Source organism: Rhinatrema bivittatum, chromosome 4, assembly GCF_901001135.1.
Source record: "Rhinatrema bivittatum chromosome 4, aRhiBiv1.1, whole genome shotgun sequence".
NCBI lineage: Eukaryota > Metazoa > Chordata > Amphibia > Gymnophiona > Rhinatrematidae > Rhinatrema > Rhinatrema bivittatum.
Genome location: NC_042618.1, coordinates 382,136,779 through 382,159,773, shown reverse-complemented (window position 1 = coordinate 382,159,773; position 22,995 = coordinate 382,136,779). Strand labels below are relative to the sequence as shown.

Below are 22,995 nucleotides of genomic sequence, written 5' to 3'. Positions count from 1 at the left end.
AACGTTCTGCTCCATCAACTCCAGTTCAAGTGATGCCAACCGGAGGGGGCCCATCTACTTCGGAGATGCCCTGCCAGGAACATCGTGGAGCAGGTGACTGTCCATCACCGACCCCTTCGAAGGCATCGGCGTCATCATCCTCGGTGCCAGAGAAGGACCAGACTGAGCACCGACGGAAACACTGTCACCAGAACTGATGTGCGGCCCCGGACTGTGCCGGCACCGATACCGCAGCGGCATCGACTTCCACCGAGCCGCCTGCGAAGAGGGCCCGGAGAGAGGAGCCCAGGACCCTGAGGCGTTCCCCACCGATATCGGTGCCGGGTACTGAGCCTCCACAGACCCCTGTGGAGGCTCCAGTTATGCCTAGTGTGCCTCCTACCCCAGGCGCAGTGTTGTCTACACCAGCCTTCAGGGAGGAGTTGGACAGATTAGTCCAACAGGCAGTGCTGAATGCCCTTTGGGGCTTCCAGTCGCCACCGGCACCGGCTCCCATACCGGCACCGGAATTGGCACCCTCGATGTTCGCACTGCTCCTCCAGTGCTTGGACACCCTCAGCGGTGCCCTGCCGACTCAGCCCGTGCCATCGGACACGCTGGCACCGAGTCAACCATTGAGGCCTCCACAGATCCTGATTCCCATTCCGGGTTCCTCAGAGGAGGAGGAGGCGACTTCCGGCCCGATCCTGGCATGGGATCCACTGATGCCGGAGCCCGCTACAGGGCCATCTGGACTGTCAGTGCCTAAGCGCACCTCATCCGCCTCAGTGCCCTCAATGCCAGCACCGCTTCCTTCGAGGCCAGTGCCACCTCAACGTCCATCAATGCCTTCTCGCCCTCTAGGCTCTGGCATCCTTCCTCCCTCAGGAATCCCAGCGGGAGAGGAAGAAACTCCCTATGATCCTCGGACCATTCCTCACAAGCTTCCGATGAATTTCTCTCAGAGCCTTCACCCCTGGAAGAAAGGTGTTGTTCTCCCCCAGAAGACCTCTCTTTTGCCAGCTTTGTCAAAGAGATGTCCGAAACCATTCCATTTCCACTCATAATGGAGGAGGACGCTCACCACAAAATGGTGGAGGTCTTACAATTTGTAGATGCTTCAAAAGAGGTAATGGCAATATCAGTGCACGAAGTTCTGCTTGACCTCTTGCACCACCTGTGGGACCATTCATCATCCAGGTGGTCCAAAAAGCCCCAGGATTTCAAAAAAGCCAATTGCCCCACCATTCTGTAGTGGTGGAATCAGCCCAAAAGAAGGCTAAAAGATCCCGTCCACACTCCTCTGCTCCTCCTGGAAAGGAACAGAAGGCGCTGGATACATTGGGGCACAGAGTCTTTCAAGGGTCCATGTTGATAGCGCGAATAGCAGCATATCAATTATACATGACCCAATATAACAAAAATATCTGGAAACAAGTCCAGGATTTCGCAGAGACCTTACCACAGCAACATCAAGAGACCTTGTCCTCTATCCTGCAAAAAGGATTGGAAGCAGGTAAACATGAGGTCAGAGCTGCTTACGACTCTTTTGAAACAGCACCAAGAGTCTCAGCAGCGGGCATCAGTGCTAGACGCTGGGCCTGGCTCAAGGCCAACACCTATGCCTGGAGGGGCAGGACAAACTTGCAGATCTCCCCTGTACAGGTGAAAACCTGTTCGGGGACAAGATTCAATATGCAGTGGTCCAGTTAAAGGACCATCATGAAACCCTATGTCATCTTTCAACTGTCACCTCAGACACACCCTCCGTAGCCCGCAGGAGCAATCACAGGGACACCAGGAAACAATTCTACAGACCATGCAGATATTATCCTCCCACGTCCCGTGCTCGACCAGCTCAGGCCCCTCAGAGAGAACATGCACGCCAAGCGAGGACACCTAGAGCACAGCAGCTCCACAAGCTGGTCCTGCGACTGGATTTTGACTTCTTTCCAGAGAGCAGCAGCCCCCCCCCCCCTTGATCCCACAACCCAGGTCACCAGTGGGAGGCCGCCTCTGTCACTTTGCAGCCAATTGGCGCCCAATTACCACGGACCAGTGGGTATTATCCATCATAACCCACGGTTACCGTCTAAATTTTTCAACTGTACCCCCAGACTCCCCGCCCATTTCAACCTGGAGCTGGGACGATCACCCAGGACTTCTCGAGTCAGAGCTCTTGACCCTTCTGTTGGCCAAGGCAGTAGAACCGGTTCCCTCGACTCAACAGGGTAGAGGGTTCTACTCCCGATATTTCCTAATCCCAAAAAAGACCGGTGGCCTATTCTAAATTTCCGTGCCTTAAACACATTTCTTCACAAGGAACGGTTCAGAATGATATCCCTGGGCACCATGCTCCCTCTGCTCCAACAAGGGGATTGGCTCTGCTCTCTGGACCTTCAGGATGCATACGCCCATATTTCAATCTTCCGTCCTCATCGCAAATACCTGCGATTTGTGGTGGGTCACAGACACTATCAATACAAGGTACTGCCATTCGGGCTAGCCTCGGCGTCCCGAGTATTCAGAAAGTGCCTGGCAGTCATCACTGCACAGTTACACCGCAAAGGCATCCATGTCTTTCCATATCTAGACAACTGGCTTATAAAAAGCCAGTCTAGGCAAGGAGCCCTCAACTCCTTCAGTCTCACCATACGTCTGCTGCACTCATTGGGTTTTCTGATCAACTACCTGAAATTCCACTTGACACCATCTCACCATCTCTCCTTTATAGGAGCAGAACTGAACACCATGGTGGCCAATGGATTCTTAACCGACGACTGCACAACCACGTTGTCCAACCTTGCCAGCTCTATCCTCATCGACAAATAGCCTCAGCTCGCCAATTACTCACGTTGCTCGGCCATATGACATCAACAGTCCACGTCACCCCAATGGCATGCCTAGCCATGAGAGTGACAAAATGGATTCTAAAATCTCAGTGGCATCAAGCCACTCAGCCGCTTTCATCCCTTGTGCACATAACGAGCCAGCTTCGTCTGTCCCTTGCCTGGTGGACTCACAAGGCCAACTTAAAAACAGGTCTTCCCTTCCAGCAACCAGCTCCTCAGGTGACCTTAACCACGGACGCCCCCAACCTAGGATGGGGAGCCCATGTCGAAGGCCTTCAAACCCAAGCGTCTTGGACAAAAGCCGAAGCATCCTATCAGATCAACTTCCTAGAGCTTCGAACAATGCGGTACGCCCTTTATGCATTCATGCACTGCTTCTTGAACAAAGTAGTCTTGATTGAAAAGACAAGCAAATTGCAATGTGGTACCTGAACAAACAGGGGGTCATGGGCTCTTACCTGCTCTGCCAAGAGGCGGCGCAGATTTGGGCCTGGGCCCTGTCGCACTCAATTCTACTGCGAGTCACTTATCTGGCAGGCACACAGAATACAGTAGGGGACAGCCTAAGCCGAAGTTTCCAGCCCCACGAGTGGTCTCTAGATCCCTCTGTTGTGAGCAGAATCTTCCACCGGAGGGGTCAGTCAAATATCGACCTCTTTGCATCCTATCAGAACCGCAAAGTGGATCGCTTCTGCTTCTTGCACAGGGATTGAAGAGCACCAACCATGGATGCCTTCACCCGCCCCTGGAACACAGGTCTGCTATATGCGTACCTTCTGATTCCGCTGATAAGCAAGACTCTCGTGAAGCTACAACAGGACTGAGGCTCAATGATACTCATATCCCCATATTGGCCACGCCAAGTCTGGTTTCCCATACGTCTCGACCTCTCTGTCCAGAAACCCATTCGCCTAGGCACGGCGCCCAACCTCATAACACAGAATCACGGCAAGTTACGCCACCCAAACCACCAGACCCTGTCTCTGACGGCCTGGATGTTGAAAGGTTGATACTACAGCCTCTCAATCTTTCTAGTAGCGTTTCTCAAGTCCTCATAGCTTCACAAAAACCTTCCACATGAAAGTCTTACCGCTCTAAGTGGAAGAGGTTTAACTTGTGTTGTACACAGAAGGGCTTTGATCCCTTTTCTTGCCCCACACCAAAACTCTTAGACTATCTCTGGCACCTCTCGGAATCTGGTCTCCAGACTTCCTCCATACGAGTACACCTCAGTGCCATCTCTGCGTACCATCAAGGAATAGGGGATGCCCCGATAAAGGCTCAACCCCCTTGTGGGGTCACTTCATGAGAGGCTTATTACAGCTTAACCTCTTTTACGTCCACCGATCGTGGCATGGGACCTCAGTGTGATACTTGCACGGCTCATGCATCCTCCTTTTGAGCCCCTGCACTCCTGTGAACTCAGATATCTTACATGGAAAGTAATTTTCCTAGTAGCCATCACGTCTGCTCGCAGGGTAAGTGAGTTACAGGCCCTTGTGACCTACTCACCTACACAAGGTTCCTCCATGACCGGGTGGCTCTCTGCACTCACCTTAAATTCCTTCCTAAGGTGGTAACAGATTTCCACTTAAATCAGTCCATAGTCTTGCCCACTTTCTTTCCAAGGCCTCACGCCCACCCGGATGAACGAGCTCTGCACACCTTGGACTGTAATCGTGAGCTTGCATTTTATTTAGATTGCACTGCAGCCCACAGGAAGTCCACCCAACTCTTTGTTTCTTTTAACAAAAACAAGCTTGTAGTTGCAGTGGGCAAGCAGACTCTCTCCAACTGGTTAGCAGATGGCATTGCGTTCTGCTACCAGCAAGCAGACCTTCCACTTCAGGGACGGGTAAAGGCGCACTCAGTCAGGGCCATGGCAACATCAGTAGCACACTATCGTTCAATACCGATTGCCGACATCTGCAGGCCTGCAACATGGAGCTCTCTCCACACCTTCGCAGCCCACTACTGTCTTGACAAGGCTGGTCGATAAGACTCCGGGTAAAGGCGCACTCAGTCAGGGCCATGGCAACATCAGTAGCACACTATCGTTCAATACCGATTGCCGACATCTGCAGGGCTGCAACATGGAGCTCTCTCCACACCTTCGCAGCCCACTACTGTCTTGACAAGGCTGGTCGATAAGACCCCGTCTTTGGTCAGTCTGTCCTACGGAACTTATTCCCAGTGTAAAAACCCAACTCGTCCTACCTCGATCCTCTGTGAATTTCAGGCTGCCTCATCACAGTCAACAGCACCCCAGTTGTTGTGCCTGTTGCACAGGTTGTGTGCTGGTTGGCCTGCTTCGTTATGAGTCAGTCTGTAGCTTGCTATTCACCCATATGTGAGGATTACCATCCTGCTTGTCCTGGGAGAAAGCAGTTGCTTACCTGTAACAGGTGTTCTCCCAGGACAGCAGGATGTTAGTCCTCATGAAACCCACCTGACACCCCTCAGAGTTGGGTTTGACAATGCTTTCTTATTTTATTTTTCGCTCGTACGTTTTGCTACAAATGAGACTGAAGGGGGACCCCGTGTGGCCACAGGGTTAGCGGCATGCTCAGTGTGCCAGTCAAAGTTCTAGAAACTTTGACAACAGTATTCTGTGACAGGGTTCCATCTGATGATGTCACCCATGTGAGGACTAACATCCTGCTGTCCTGGGAGAACACCTGTTACAGGTAAGCAACTCTGCTTTTTCTTCTAATACAGGCTGTGGTAATGGGATGGCAGGAATCAGTTCCAGGGCTGTACAGAGGGATGGGTGGGATTGGGGCTGCTACCTGTGCTGTGGGCAGGACCCCCAACCTGTCTCAGTCTCCAGCCGGGGCATCTCCTCAATGGAAGCTGCAGCTGGTTCTGGGTAAGCAAGAAATCCCAGCTGTTGGTGGTGGCTCCCCTTTCCCCTGAGTTAAAGTGGGTGTTTAGCTTCTGCTGAATGCACATTTTAACTGGGTATCTGCACATTTTAATACCCCTATATTAACATAACTAGCTTACTACATCAGGAATTTTTTTTAAAGTAGCTTTTGCATTAGAAAATTGTGTACTGAATTTCAGCACTTAGTTTTAACACGGAGCTTCCTGCATCAGCCTGCTTAAAGGCCTGAAAACTCTGACCTTGAACCTTAGTCACCTTCTCTGGAAAAAAGCAAGAAAGAAATACAATTAACCCCGTAGGAAAATGTCTGAAATACCAATAGTGCTGCTCTCTCTGACATCATTCATAAATATCTGTTCAGATAGGTAATTAGGGACAGAGAACTATTAAGATCCCCTCATAATATATATAAATAAATAAATACAATTATTACAATTATTAATATATTTACATTTTTCTTGGTTTCATCAGAACTTTCTGCAATGTGCTAAGGAATGCTGCAGTAAACATAACGTTCAGCCCGTGATGGTTTTTCTTGAAAAAATGATTCAAACTTACGAAATGATGATTGTAAGGCATGGGTAAGATTGCAGTAACGTTTTATTATTACCATAATCTGAACTTTATTTAGCATAGAATTTGATGCCTGATGCCACTTTGATTTGAAGATTTTCAGAGTAGAAATCCATAAACTTCTGTTTATCTTTTTGCCTTTGTTATTTTAAGCATTTTGCTTCTTTTGTGTTTTTCTATAACTCTATGCACATGTAAGGAATTGTATGCATTTATGATCTTCTTTATAACAATTATCTATTAATGTAACACTTTCTTAGTGGATGGCACATATCCTAAAGGCTATAAAAGAATTTATTTTACGTGGCCAGCTCTCTCTTGCCCCACATTCTTTTCCCAAGGGGTGGGTCCTTTCTTTGGCCCAGGCAGGGTTGTAAAGTATTCCATAAGTGTGTGTTAACCTTGCTCTTTGATACAAGGACACTTACAAATCAGGCTGGATTCTCTGGATGGGTGGTTAAATTAAAGTTTATTTTGACTGAGTTCAAAATAATCAAGAGATGCAGCAAATAAAATGCCCAGTTACATCCAGAGTCCTTGTCAGGAATTAACTGATCACTAACACTCTGGATGTGTCCCTCCAGGCAGGGGCTTGAAACTGACTTATCCTCCATGACAGGGAGTAAGTGTCCTAAGTGGGCTGGAGTTGTGCTAACCGTGACGGATACCCTACCTACTAGCTGAGGTCCACAAAGAATCTCTTACTTCAACCTGGAATTGTCCTGTGTCCCAGGGGTGGAAACTCCATTGGGGGTCTCCAGATATCCTTCTACGTTCTCCCTCCTAACTCCTCTTCAAAACAGATGCAGGTGCAGCCTTCTGGGAGGAAAGGCCAGCCACTGAAAGTAATCCTTCCAGCTTCCAGCTTAGGGTAAGGAAGGGTGGCAGAAATAGCTTCCAGATCTTTTGGTAAAAAAATTAAGTCTCTCTGCACAGTCACTGCAGCCTCTTCTTGAACTGGGCAAAGAGACACACAGCTCCCTCCTGACCCACTGAGCAGGGAATTTTTCGTCAGAAGGCTAAGGGTAAAACTGTGAGAAAACTTCAGAAAAACTGCAAAAATCCTTCTTCCTTCCTCTCCAGTCTACTTTTGGGGAGCTGGCAGGGCAGTGTCTCTCCCTCACTGTACTAAACTGAGGGCTTAACTTGGAGAGCATACTGAAAATCAAATCTATACTGCTACACTCTCACAAAGATTCACCCCCCCCCTTTGTGGCCTGGGAGATCATCATCTATAGGCAGCCTCTGGAAGAGGGCCTATGCAGGAATGCTATCTCCATTTAAGCTGACATAAATCCTAAGGGCTAGGAGCTATGGCCAATTAGTGGCTGAACAAAGGTCCACCCACATTATAAAAATATTAGGGGCTCTACAAACTACACCTCCTTTAACAAAGATTTTCTACATACCATCAACGAAAACAAAAGCCATTGAGGGACAGGACTATAATGTTTTATCACCTTTAAACGTCTTTGAACTTTTGGAATCATCTCATACTATGGAAGCTCAACCAGCGACTTTAGTCATATCTTTACTCCTTGAATCAGATAAGGATTTGATTATGAAAATATATTTTAGACATCGTAAGGAGTTATTTTTGAGGATGTCAGTGCAAATATTCCCAGATGTGGCTAAAGAAACTCAAAAAAGAAGGAAACAATTCTGATTATGTGACTTAAGCTGTTACAGATGGGTGCTACATTTAGGTTAAAATTTCCTTGTAAATGCAATATAAGTTATTGTAATGTTAAATATACATTTCACGACCCTTCACAGCTTACTAAATTTATTACTGATAATACCTCTTTTATTTCTGAAGATAAAAACCAGTCAGATGCACTACCTCAATGAATCCTGCAATTGTTCTCAAGATAGATATAATTCCACTAATGCTAATGTTTACATATTAAGTTAATAATTTTTATTTGAAATAGCCTTCATAAACACTTGGATCCCTGTATTGGGGGACTGAGATATTTACGACATGACATAATATAGTTGATAAGTCAGTATGTAAAGTGCTGTATAGCTTTAATTTCCTGTTATCTGTTGTAATTTCTATCTGTCAAGAAATATTCTTGATTGTATAAATGAAAACATTTGAATAAATAAAAAATTATAAAAAAAAAATATATCAGGGGCTCTGGGTAATTACTGCAGCATGTCTGCACATCTGTGCCCAGGGACAGTTAGCTTGGAGTTGTTGGGGACAGGTTTTCTACTGAAGACATTACAAAGCAAGGACAGGCTTGGCACGACCAGGCGTACAAAACAAAAAACACACTTTGAAATTTCTGAATGCCAATGCCAGAAGTCTAAGAAATAAGATGGGAGAGTTAGAGTGTATAGCAGTAATGAGATTGACATAATTGGCATTTCAGAGATCTGGTGGAAGGAAGATAACCTATGGGACAGTGCTCTATCAGGGTACAAATTATATCGCAATGATAGGGAAGATCAACTTGGTGGGGGTGTGGCACTTTATGTCCGGGAGGGTATAGAGTCCAACAGGATAAAGATCATACAAGAGACTAATAAATGCTCAGTAGAATCTATATGGGTAGAAATCCCATGTGTGTTGGGTAAGAGTATGGTGATAGGAATATACTACCGTCCACCTGGACAAAATGGTCAGACAGATGATGAAATGCTAAGAGAAATCAGGGAATGTAACCAATTTGGCAGTGCACTAATAATGGGAGATTTCAATTACCGCAATATTGACTGGGTAAATGTAACATCAGGACATGCTAGAATCATGAAGTTCCTGGATGGAATAAATGACTGCTTCATGGAGCACTTGCTTCAGGAACCAATGAGAGAGGGATCTATTTTAGATTTAATTCTTAGTGGAATGCAGGATTTGGTGAGAGATGTAACGGTGGTGGGGTCACTTGGCAATAGTGATCATAGCATGATCAAATTTGAACTAATAACTGGAAGAGGGACAATAAGTAAATCTACAGCTCTAACACTAAATTTTCAAAAGGGAAACTTTGATAAAATGAGGAAAATAGAAAAAAACTGAAAGGCGCAGCTGCAAAGGTTAAACGTGTTCAACAGGCATGGACATTGTTTAAAAATACAATCTCAGACGCTTAGTCCAGATGTATTCCACGCATTAAGAAAGGTGGAAGGAAGGCAAAATGATTACCGGCATGGTTAAAAGGTGAGGTGAAAGGCTATTGTAGCCAAAAAAACATTCTTCAAATTTGCAGATGATACAAAATTATTCAGAGTAGTTAAATCATAAGCGGAGTGTGATAAATTGCAGGAAGACCTTGTGAAACTGGAAAATTGGGCATCCAATTAGCAGATGAAATTTAATGTTGATAAGTGCAAGGTGATGCATATGGGGAAAAATAACCCTTACTATAGTTACACCATGTTAGATTCCATATTAGGAGCTACCACCCAGGAAAGAGATCTAGGCATCATAGTGGATAATACATTGAAATCGTCGGTTCAGTGTGCTGCGGCAGTCAAAAAAGTAAACAGAATGTTGGGAATTATTAGAAAGGGAATGGTGAAAAAAAACGGAAAATGTCATAATGCCTCTGTATTGCTCCATGATGAGACCGCACCTTGAATACTATATACAATTCTGGTTGCCGCATCTCAAAAAATATATAGTTGCGATGGGGCAGGTACAGAGAAGGGCAACCAAAATGATAAAGGGGATGGAACATATCCCCTATGAGGAAAGGTTAAAAAGGTTAGGGCTGTTTAGCTTGGAGAAGAGATGGCTGAGGGGGCATATGATAGAGGTGTTTAAAATCATGAGAGGTCTAGAACGGGTAGATGTGAATTGGTTATTTACTCTTTCGGATAATAGAAGGACTAGGGGGCACTCCATGACGTTAGCATGTAGCACATTTAAAACTAATCGGAAGAAAGTTCTTTTTCACTCAATGCACAATTAAACTCTGGAATTTGTTGCCAGGGGATGTGGTTAGTACATTTAGTATAGCTGGGTTTAAAAAAGGTTTGGATACGTTCTTGGAGGAAAAGTCCATTACCTGCTTTAACTAAGTTGACTTGGAAAATAGCCACTACTATTACTAGCATCAGTAGCATGGGATAGACTTAGTTTTTAGGTACTTGCCAGGTTCTTATGGCCTGGATTGGCCACTGTTGGAAACAGGATGCTGGGCTTGATGGACCCTTGGTGTGAGCCAGTATGACATGTTCTTATGTTCTTAATGGGAACTTGCCTGGGGGGATGGGTTTGAGTGTGGGTGTTTGTGTGTGTGGGTGTGTGAGAATGGGAACCTGCCCTGGGGGGGATGTATTTGTGTATGTGTGTGAGTAAATGGGAACCTATCTGGGAGGGTGTGTGTGTGTGTGTATGAATGGGAACCTGCCTGGGGGGATGGGTATAGGTGTGAATAGGAACCCGCCTGGGGGGATGGGTTTCTTTGTGTGTGAATGGTAATCTGCCTGGTAGGGAGAAGGACTCAGCAGATTGGCTGTGGAGTGAGTCTAGCCTTGGTAGTGACATAGCCAGAACTGATTTTTTGGCTGGGCCCAAGGTTAACATGGATGGGGACTAGGCACATAGGTCTGAGCCATGGTAGTTATATTCTTAATGATAAATACTTTAGCACTGATGTAGTAAACCAGTCACAGTAAACACCATTAATTTCCTGGACTCATACAGCAACAATATTTATCTAAGAAAAAGCAGCACTGCAAATACTGCAACATGCCCTATGACAGCTTTTCTTAACCGGGAGAAAGCGAAGACAACTGTGGAGACAGGACGTGCAGAGTTTCCAATGAACCCTATGGTACCTGCTGCCTATCCTGAGTCTTGCTACTTGTGGTGGTTGTTTTGCTGCTATTCCTCAGTGGCAGTAGTAGAGAGAGTAAAATTGGGAAGATGGAGGGCATCAAATCATGCTTTCTTATTAATGAATAGATGCACTGAAAATAGTGGGGCCTACACTAAATAGTGAGTGTTTTGGCATGTTAAAACTTAACACATCTTTTTTAATAAGGACTACAACAGGGCTAGCCAATAGGCCTGGTTTTCAGGATATCTACAATGAATATGCATGAGATAGATTTGCATGCACTGCCTCCATTGTGTGCAAATATATCTCATGCATATTCATTGTGGATATCCTGAAAACCTTGCCTATTTGTGGCTCTCAAAGACTGTAGTTGGCCACCCCTTAGCTATAGTATTTTTTATTTATGCGACCAGGGGTGGCTCAAGGCAATATGCCGCCTGAGGCGGGGACCACATGCAGCCGCTTCCCTACCCCCTGCGCTGCCCCCGCAGTGGGGTACCTGGGAGCTAACTGTCACTCCCGGGTTATCAGCTACCACTAACCAAAATGGCTCCGGTGGCCTTTAGCCCTTACCATGTGACAGGGGTTACCGGTGCCATGGGCCGGCCCCTGTAAACTGGTAGGGGCAATGGATGATTGACACCATTTAAAAAAAATCTGAAGCATGTTTCTGTGTAGGAATCTGTATCAGTCTAGTCTGTTCTGTTTTCCAATCTGCACCTCCTAATAGGAGGGTGTACTGTGTTCTAGGGCAGTGATTCCCAAACCTGTCCTGGAGGACCCGCAGCAAGTCAGGTTTTCAGGATATCCACAATGAATATATATGAGATAAAATGTGCATCCACTGCCTCCAAAACATGCAAATTTTATTTCATGCGTATTCATTTTGGAGCCAATCCATGTGACAGGGGTTAAAGGTCACCAGCACCATTTTGTTAGTGGCAGCTGACAGCCTGGGAGTGGCAGATCGCTCCCGGGTCCCCCGCTGGACCATCAGGGGGTTTTGTGAGTCTTTGGGGGGGGGGGTCAGGAGGGTGCCACAACAGGGGGGGGAGGCGGGGGCTGGGCAGAATTTTGAAGGGACACTTTTTGCTGCTTCAAAATTCTGCCACCTGAAGCTGTTGCCTCACCCTGCCTCATTATAGAACCGCCCCTGTATGTGACCCTGCAGTACACAAGACATCTAAATCTCTTGAAAGGAGTATAGTAGTCATGAAAAGTAGAGAACCACTGCCCTAAAACAGAGGTTCCAAAACCTGTTCTGGAGGACCCCAGCCAGTCAGGTTTTCAGGAACTCCACAATGAATATGCATGAGATAAAATTTGTATGCTATGGAGGCAGTGCATGCAAATTTTATCATGCATATTCATTGTGGAGTTCCTGAAAACTTGACTGGCTGCAGGGCCTCCAGGACAGGTTTGGGAATCACTGTCCTAGAACACAATACACCTTCCTATTGGGAGGTGCAGATTGGAAAACAGAACAGACTAGACTGCTACAGATCCCTACACAGAAATATGCTTCAGATTACCTAATCATAGTTGCACATGCAAAACACAGATAGACCCCTTAATCATAAGCTGTCTCAAGTCTCAGTCTCTATCACCAGGAGTCCCTCTCGTTCTCTCTCTCTCTCAATGCTCCTCCTCCCCTATGAGGATAGAGATCCTAGAGAAGAGGATGAGGGTTGAGACTTGAGAAACTGCTGGCAACAGGAAGAGGCATGGAAGATCAGAGTATTATTCCCTCTACTCTACTCCCCATCCCAAACAGTTTCACTTTAATTCCAGCTAGCAGTATATCTCATTCCCGCAGCCTTACACTCACACCCTCCAGACTCCCATTACCAAAGCCTCACACTCATCTTCTCTGGATCCTCAAACCCACCTCCTATAGCCTCACACTTATCTCATGCTTGTTCCCCCAACTCCCATCCACACAGCCACATATTCATCCCTCAAGACCCCCACCAGCCTAGAGGAGAGGATGAGAGTTAAGAATGCTAGGGAAAAGGAGGACCATGGGGGATAAGTCTCATACTCTATACCCAGCCCCTTTCCCAAACAATTTCACTTTCACCCCCTACCGTTATCACTTTCACTTCCCACAGCCTCACATTTATACCCCTAGTCCCCACTCATCCTCCCTTATCCAGAGACACTCATCCCGCCCCTGGATCCCACCCCCGCAAACTCATCCGCCACTGTGGAGCTGCCACTTTAGTTCTCAAAAGCCATTTTGTACAATATTGTTTAAAGTGTAATGGGAAAAAGAGAAACCAACTTCCAAACCCCAGAAATACAATTTTTTTATGCAGATCAATCAATCATTATTTCTCCACTGAAGGCAGGTGTTGGGTACAACTGGCTAGAGTAGACCCCCTTTGGAAAAAAAATCAACAACTCATCTCTGCCTGCTCCCTACAGAAACAGATCAGCTGCAGTCTGCTCCCTGCCCTTTCTCTCATCATGCAAAGATGCAGTCCCATCCCTCATCATACACACAGCCAGCTCCTGCTCCTCGTGTAAAGGTAGCCCCAGACTTGGGGCTTTGCTGCTACTTCAGGGAGACACCAAGCTGCCCCTCTAGTGGAAGAGCTTCTGCAGGAAATTAGGTGCCATGGTGCCAGGTAGAGGAAGAGGGCTCTTCATGGAAGGGAGGAACACAGGCCCCTACTCCTCCTCCACTCTAGCTGCTAGCACGGCAGAGCCTCATGAAGAAAGGGGCTTCACCATCACTAGATTCCCAGCAAATAACAGATGGAGTAGGACAGGGCAAGGGAACCTCACAAGCCAGCTCTAGCCTAGTGTTCCCTTTCTTTGATTGGCTGGCTGGCACAAGGCCACACCTCACCGATCATTGCCTCCAGAAAAAGAAACTTCCCTTATTGGTCACAGAACAGAAATGCTCATCCAGGGAGAATGGTCCCAACCCCTGGCCTAGACCGTGCAGATCCTCTATCGAGTTCAGGCACAGATTTTAACTGCTGCCACCAGTCTTATTCTTCTGCTGCCATAGGAAGAAGCATGCTGTATATGAGTACTGGCTGCTTGCTATTGGCCCCACATTTCAGGGAAACTTAATGGCAATAGAAATTGGGTGAGTCTGAGTGTAAGGTGGGTGGGCTATGGCCCACCCAGGCCTACCATGGCTACATCACTGGGCCTTGGAAGAGCTAGAAGTAAGTGCTCTGAGGAGGTGTAGGGAGAAAATAGAGAGCAGTTGGATTGGGAGAGAAGAAGGTGAGGAGACGAGCAAGCCAAGAATTCTAAGAGAGAGTGAGGAAAGAATGCAAACACAAACCCTCCTTCCACATAACCATCCCCCGTTCCTCCCGCTCTCCCTCCAAACATACCCAAATCAACAGTCACACACCCACAGCATCATCTCCCTCCTCAGACACATCCCAACAACCCTACCACCACCACCCATCTCCTTACACCCACCTCTAGATTCACACATCCCACACACACCATCAACCCACACCATCAACACACACACACACATCCCACACACACCATCAACCCCTCAACACATACAGCCCCCCACACCACCACCACTCAACACATACACTCCCCATACATCCCACACATGCTGCTACCCCCTCCCCAGCACACTCCTCACACACCACCAGCCCTCACGCACATGCACACTCCTCACATACTACCCCTTCACACACATGCACACATTTCCACACACCACTCCTACACACATATCACCAATCTGCTCCCCACACCAACACCTCCTCAATACATACAAACACCCCTCCAAACAAACATCCCACACTTGTCACCTTCTTCACACATACACACACTCCTCACACACTCCCACACACATCCCACTCATGCCACCACACCCTCACACACACTGCTCACACACTATCATCCCCTCACACACATTCCCCATACTCCGCCACTCTCTCCACATACTACCACCCCTCCACAAACAATCACACACTTCCCGCACACCTCCAGCACCTCAACACATGCATACATCCCCCCAGTCACAAACCACTGCCCCACCCCCACCATCATCATGCCCATGCACACCAGGGGTGAGCAAACTAGTGCCTTAAATAGTCCAGGCTCACCATTCAGGGAAGAAAAAAAATGGTTACACTATCAAGTCATGGTGTTATAGCAGCACTCAAGAGAGTTAGATGCCAGAATGTATTTATGTGCAAGCCTACTTGTGCGCATAAAGCAGTGGCCTCTGTGCGCATAATTCTGCGGCCTGCTGGTGTGTGCATATTGAGCACTTAGCTGAGCACGTATTGTCCACATAACTGAGCGCTTTTTATACGTGTACCTGAGCACATATTCTGCACACAGCTGAGTGGATACTTGAGCTCATATCTTTTTGAGGCTCGCTACAATCTGGTACAGAATAGTGCCGTGGCATAGAGGTCTAAGTGCTTAGCCATATAAGGACGATACAGCCGGGGCTTTCTGTGAGTCTGTGTTAGCATTGCCTGGATGCTCAGGGTGATTTGCCTCCTACTGATTTTGCCACGCTGGTCCATCCCCTTAATTTGAGGGGACTGTAGTCAACACAATGAGGGTGTCCCCTTCTTTGGCTGATCCAATGATCCAATGATCTTTAGGAAATACTCACTCAGAGGACATCAGGTTAGGGCCTATGAGGTCTGGTATGGACCCAGGATTTAGAGTCACATACAGTTCGGCTCCGTTTCTTTCATAGAGATGAGTTGCTGGGTCTGTTACCTTAGACCCTGAAGACGCTTGGGTTGGTTGGGAGTGACTCTACGAGAGAACAGAACGACCCCATATTGGTCATCCAACACAAAGCATCATGTTTCTTTCCCCTCCTAGATGCAATTCGAGAATTGATTGACCTTGAATGGCATGAACCAGAGGCAAGCTTTAAAGGGGAGCATGCCATGGTGGGTTTGTATCCCTTGGATCTGAAGGTAAGAGAGCAGTTGTGTTTCCCAAAGGTGGATGCATTGGTGTGTTCTGTTACTAAGCGAACCACCATTCCAGTGGAAGGAGGGGCAGCTCTAAAGGATGCTCAGGATAAAAGAATTGGAGCTATCCTTAAGAAAGCCTTTGAGGTCATGGCAATGAATTTGCAAATTGTTTCTTGTTCCCTGGTGGCTCAAGCTCGTCTGTGACTCTCTCTCATGATTCTGAGGAAGCGGGGTTGGATAGCAGAGTGGTAATGGAACTGGGAGCTGCCTTCTTAGCTGATGCAGACTATGACCTTGTTCACACTGCCACCAGAGGGCTTGCTTCTGCGATACTGGTTAGGTGTCAGCTGTGGCTGTGAAATTGGTTGGCAGACATAATTTCTAAGTCTAATCTCACTAGATTGCCCTTTAAGGGTTCACTTTTATTTAGCAGTGAGTTGGAGAAGATGGAAAATAGATGGGGGGAAGCCCAGGTCCCTTGTTTGCCAGAGGATAAGTGTTAGGATTCATGAGTTAGTGGGCCCTTGACCTGAGGTGAGTGTTGGTACCGCGCAAGGGGAGGAGCCCCACTGGGCCTCATATTCGGGAGGCGAGGTCTGTAGCAGCAGATGACACAGCCCAGGGAGTATAGAGAGAGCAGGAGAGTGGGGTGTGGGTACAAATGCCAGAGTAGCAACTCCCAGTGGTGAAGTGCTGAGCAGGCCCTGAGGAGCGGGGAATGCAAGGCAAGGTATGGAGGACTGCCGAGGGAACAACCCTAAGGGGGCGGAGCCACGGGGTGAGTCAGCATGGGAGGAATGACGTAGGCTTACCCGAGAAGTGGGGAAGCCCCAGGGATCTCTGGTAATGCACGGAGCACTACCCTGAGGAGCGGGGGAAGTGCGAGCACAGTCTCTGACAATGAAGCAGAGCACCGCCCCGAGGAACGGGGAGCATGACACAGTCACTGAAGTACACAAGGCGCTGCCCCAAGGAGTGGGGAGCGAGGCACAGTCACTGAAGAAAGAGGCAATGGCCCGCAGAACGGGGTACACCTATGCTGAGTCTCCACGAAACAGAGTAGTAAGGCAATGGCCCGCAGAGTGGGATACACCAACGCTGAGTCTCCACGAAGCAGAGTAGTTACTTCTCCGAGAAGTGGGGAGGTTGGCAGGCAAGCATCCGAGGTGCAGGGCCCTCCGAGGATAGCCAGAGACAGGAATGAGCCCCTGAGGAGCGGGTACTCGAAGAGTGTCTCATGCCAGGAAGTGCAGGATACAGGAACCACGGTCCAAGGAGGGATCAGCAGGAATCAGCAATGAGGGAACTCGGTACCAAGTCGATTAGAGCCAGGCCCTGGTGGTGCTTCAGAATTCAGGGCTAGTGATTTCATCAGGAGGAGACGCCCCTGAGGTTCCTGCCCTAGCATCCTTAAAGAAGGGCCATGTAGCGCGTGCCTAGGAAGGCCCGTAGGAGGGATGGTGGTCGGTGGCGTCCCTGCCACCATGTGGGGTCCCGGGACAGGGCGATGTGCGTCGGAAGCGGCTAGCCACAGCCACGAGTTCACCCAAGGAAGAGAGGGCAGCAGCACATAAAGTGAGTAAGAGCGGTCGCAGCCGTCTGCGATCGATAGTCATAACAATAAGAAGCTGGCTTCACATCCTTTTCGAGCATATGGCCGCTCTTAAGACTTCAGACAATTTTGTTCTTATAGAGGGACATCTTCTCAGAGACATCATCCCTTCAATAGGTCTCAGTGTTTTTGCCCCAGAAGGCCTCGGAAGGATGCAGGCTCTGGAAGCATAGCCTCTCGATCTTCTCAATGAAGGTTGGTAGTCTCACCTGATGATGCAGGAGATAGGCAGGCACCTATCATCAGAGGTGGGTCCCATCACGTCAGACCCATGGGTCCTGGAAGTGATAAGGGATGGCTGTGCTCTAAAGTTTCTTTGCATTCCTCTGGATACCTTTATGATGTCTCCATGCAACTCCTCTCAGAAGAGAGTGGCAGTGGAGACTACCTTAAGGAGCCTACCTTAAGGAGCTATTGGACTTGAAAGCCATAATGCCTGTTCCTGAATCACAAGAAAATATGAGCCGCTATTCCATCTATTTTGTTGCATTCAAGAAGGAGGGGTTATTATTGATCCATCCTGGATCTCAAGAGTTAATCAACATTTGAGGGTGACTCATTTCCAAAAGGAGACAGTGTGCTCCATAATGGCAGTGCAATCAAGGGAATATCTCACATCTCAGGATCTGATGGAAGCATATTTGCATATACCCATTTGCTGGGAACATCAATAGTTCCTGAGGTTTGCCCTTCTGGGACGTCATCATCAGTTTCAGTCCCTGCCCTTTGGGCTGGCCACTGCAATCAGGACCTTCTCCAAGGTCATTGTGATGGTAGTGGCAACCTTGCACAAGAATGGCATCCTGGTTCACCCGTATCAGGACAACTGGTCGATTCGAACCAAAAGCATGGAGGAGAGCCACTGGGCTTCTGGCAGGGTGGTCTCCTAACTGCAGGATCTAGGCTGGGTAGTGAACTTAGCCAAGAGCCCTTTACAGCTGTCTCAGATGTTGGAGTATCTTGACATTTGTTTCGATATGAAGCACGGCAGAGTGTTTCTGTCAGAGAGTCGCATTCAGAAGTTGATTGATCAAGTTCGAACCCTAAAAAGGACTATTTGTCCTATGGTGTGGTCTTATCTACAAGTCCTGGGTTTGATGGCGGCCACGTTGAAGGTTGTCCAATGGGCGAGGGTGCATATGCGACCTCTCCAACCTATATTTCTTTCCTGGTGGAGTCTGCAGTCGCAGGACTACACAGTGAGGCTTCACTTACCTTTGGAGGTGAGCGTCCAATTGCAATGGTGGTTGCAGGCAGAATACCTCATTAACAGAGTTTTCTTGGAGATACCAGATTGGTTAGTGCTCACGACAGATGCGAGCCTCCTGGGTTGGGGAACTTACTATCAGCAGTTTCTGGTGCAAGGTTGCTGGAATGCTAAGGAACGGCAATGGAGCATCAATCAATTGGAAGCACAGGCAATACAGCTGGTGTGCTTGTGGTTTGTTGAGAGTCTAGAGGCTCAGGCAGTCAGGAGAATGTCGGACAATACGACAACAGTGGCCTATGTCAATCATTAGGGTAGAACCAGAAGCCAACAAATGTTGTAGGAGAAAGATGCACTCATGGTGTGGACAGAGCAACATTTACTAGACATATCCGCCTCCCACATTGCCAGAAAGGACAATGTAAGGGCCGACTTTCTCAACAGAAAGAGCTCAGACCCAGGAGAGTGGGCATTAGTGGCCAAAGCCTTTCAGCTCATAGTGGAGCGCTGGGGGTAATCTGTATTTAGACTTGCTGGAGACTCTGGCAACATGAAAATTCTGCGGTTCTTCAGTCACAGAAAGGATCTGAAAGTGCTGGGCATCAATGCTCTCGTTCAGGTGTGACCATGGGGCAGGGTGGTGTTGTATGCCTTCCCACCCTACCTAGCCTCTGATTGGCAGGATCGTTTGGAAGATTGCAAGTCAGGTCAACATCGTACTTTTGGTGGCTCTAGATTGGCCCCACAGGCCATGGTATGCCAATCTGCAGAACCTGATGGTGGGCAGACCCCTCAGACTGCCGCTTCAGAAGGATTTGTTGCATCAGGGACCCATTCTACACGATGATCTGGGTTGATTTTGTCTTAAGGTTTGGCCTTTGAAAGGGCTTGATTGTTTTGTAGAACTGTTTGATACCTTCAGGGGTCAAATCTTCTTTTTCCAATTCCCCAGCATCAAGCTTTCACCATTTCTCTGGCTCATGGAATTGCACCCTGTAGTCTTTTCAATAGCCATTTCTACATACGGCTTAATTTCCCAGCACTGGTTATTTGTTTTGTCTATTATAATTGGAGATATTCCTTCATCTATTGTGTTTTTTCCTTCAAATCTGGCTCCACTCATGTACAACTTCAAGCAAGGTGACATTTTACTGGCAAAAATAATCATCTGATTTCAACACTTTGCCATCAGGATTCTGGTCAAAGAGGATACTCTGCTTTTGCTGTGCAGGGGGCCTTTATGCACTTTTGAGGACGTTCCACTGAATTCAGAACATCAGTTATAGATGCATAATGCTTATATCAATTCAGCATCTGATGTGACCCTGTACGAACAAATTACTGTGATGCCCCCCCCCCCCCCCCCCCCTTGTTCAATAATTGTGTGTCCCGGACCCACCCAAAAAGAACCCAGCTCCCTCTAGTGATACAAACTTTAAAAACTGACACACACGCGCGCGCGCACACACACACACACCCAGAACCCCTTGGCTGATGCAAGGATATTAGGAGTCCTAGGCGAAGCTTATAGCCTTGCACAATGCCCCACCCCCACCCCACAACCTCTGCCCCCCAGCCTGCTCCACACACACACAGTTAAGAGTTATGCATTTATAACAACATTTTACATGGAAAATAACAAAGTTCAATATTCTGAAGTAAAAATATATCACTTATATTATATTTACATGCACTGCTGTAATGCCAACCAGAAATCCATACAAAAACACACATGGTATTAGGTCTATTGTAAGATGTATTGTGTGTAGGCTTATACAGAACTTAAACAGATCCTTGCCAAATATAGAATAGAGCAGTCACAAAGTAGAAATATAAATGTGACAGAACCTGAAATGGAAACCACAAGAAGCCAGACTCTCTATGCAGTGCAACAATTAAAAAACAGAACCACCCATAGAATGTGGGTCATACAGACCCATATCTTTAATAAATATAGAGCTAAAGCTCCTAGCTAAAATCCTAGCTACTCGCCTAAATCGAGTGATGGCCAAACTGAAGCACCCTGATCAGGTAGGATTCATTCCAGGGCGGAAAGCAGCGGACAATGTTAGATAAATTATAGACCTCCTATGGAAGACAAAACAAACCCAAATCCCAGCAATATTATTAGCTGTCGACACTGAAAAAGCATTCAACATGGTCCATTGGCAATTCTTGTTCAAAACCCTGGAAAAGATGAACTTTGGTCCTAATTTCTTAAATTGGATACTTAAACTTTATGACCATCCGAGAGCTAGGGTTAAGGTAAATGGGGTCTACTTGGATCCATTTCCAATTGGTAGGGGAACCCGGCAGGGATGCCCCTTGTCTCCCCTGCTTTTTGCGTTGTTTTTGGAGCCACTTACTATGAATATTCGGGAGGAACAGACCATATCGGGTATCCAAGTGGGAGCAGAGGACAATAAACTGTCACTATTTGCAGACGACGTTCTGTTTACTTTAACTAACCCTCAACAGTCCTTACCCAGAGTCGTGGATAAACTGCTGGAATTCAGTTCGGTGTCGGGTTTTCGTTTGAACCTTGACAAATCAGAGGTATTAAATATCTCTCTCCCCGCGGATCAAGCTGCACAATTGAAACAGCTATTTCCCCTGAAATCGGCAGGGACAAAAATAAAATATTTGGGAATTGTGATAGGCACTAAATTAGAAGATTTATTTAAACTAAATTTTATGCCTCTTACAGCCAAAATCTTTCGGGGAACTGGAAACTTGGACAAATTTACCCATTACCTGGACTGGGAGAATAGTGATCCTAAAGATGACAGTGCTCCCGAAATTTAATTACTTATTCCAATCACTGCCAATCCGCATCCCCACAGCTCTACTGAAAAAATGGTAAAAGCACCTGTTTGCATTCATTTGGAAGCAAAGACCCCCCAGGGTAACGCAAGCTATACTTTACAGACATAAACCCGCTGTACACTCTGCACATTTGAATCAAGTCAGAGAAAGAGCTGTGTCGCTAGCAGGGCCTAAACTATGGAACACTACCAATGAATCTGAGGCTAGAAACTGATTTTAAAAAGTTTAAGTGAGATTTAAAAACCTGGCTCTTCAGAGGGAGAGAGAGAGAGGAGAACCGGGGAACGCAGCGCTAACCTCCACCAGCTGCTGGCCGTGAAGCAGGATTGTCCCATCGACCAGCTGGACCGGCCTGCTGACGACTGACGTCGAGAGAGGAGGCGGTCCCGGAAGCGGCTTAAAGATCAGCTCCGCTGTGCTCGTTACCCGAGGGAGAGAGAGAGGAGAACCGGGGAACGCAGCGCTAACCTCCACCAGCTGCTGGCCGTGAAGCAGGATTGCCCCATCGACCAGCTGGACTGGCCTGCTGACGTCTGACGTCGAGAGAGGAGGCGGTCCCGGAAGCGGCTTAAAGATCAGCCCCGCTGCGGCGCGCGCGCTCAAGGGGTACGCGCAGTCAGCGGGCTTTGCCGGGCTTCGCCGGATTCGTCGGACTATGTAAGATCTCCTACAAAAAACTCTTCAATCAGAACTAAGAAACATCAACCTATCTAACGCCGATAATGCTATCTTATCATGGCTAAATATCACAAAAAAAGTAGCTGACAACATTAATCCCACCATTACAAAATATAAACCACAGTCCAAACACAACAACCAATGGTACAATGAAAATATCAGAACTGCCAAACGTCTACTCAGAAAAAAAGAAAGAGAATGGCGGAAAAACAAAAACCTTACCACACTAAATAACTATCGGAACAACCTAACTCAATACAAAAATATCATCAACAATGCAAAAAAGAATTTCTTCTCCAATAAACTCTCCAAATTTCATCATAACCCCAGAATGCTATTCACAATAGTTCAAAAACTTACCAAAACCACCCAAGATTCTACATGCACCAAATATGGAAGTGATGACTTTGCGGACTTCTTCAACAACAAAATAGCTCATCTCATCCAATCCAACATAACCAACAACAACCAGAACATCAAACTCAACAGCATGATAACTTCATCCTGGTCAAACTTTGACATCTCCTCCGCTCTTGAAATTAAAACTATAATAAACAAAATGAACCCAGCCAACCATCCATTGGACACCATCCCAATAACCTCCCTCAAAACAATCGAACCAACCATTTCTAAAACCATCACCAAAATCGTCAA

General features: G+C 47.1%; 1 protein-coding gene across 1 annotated transcript in view; it reads left to right on the top strand.

Annotated features, from left to right (window-relative positions):
• DNAH12 (dynein axonemal heavy chain 12) overlaps positions 1-22,995 on the top strand; it is a 1,160,754-nt gene that overhangs the window by 634,002 nt on the left and 503,757 nt on the right. The window contains 1 exon segment of the mRNA XM_029600929.1: positions 6,190-6,299. Coding sequence (XP_029456789.1) covers positions 6,190-6,299 — 110 coding nt within the window.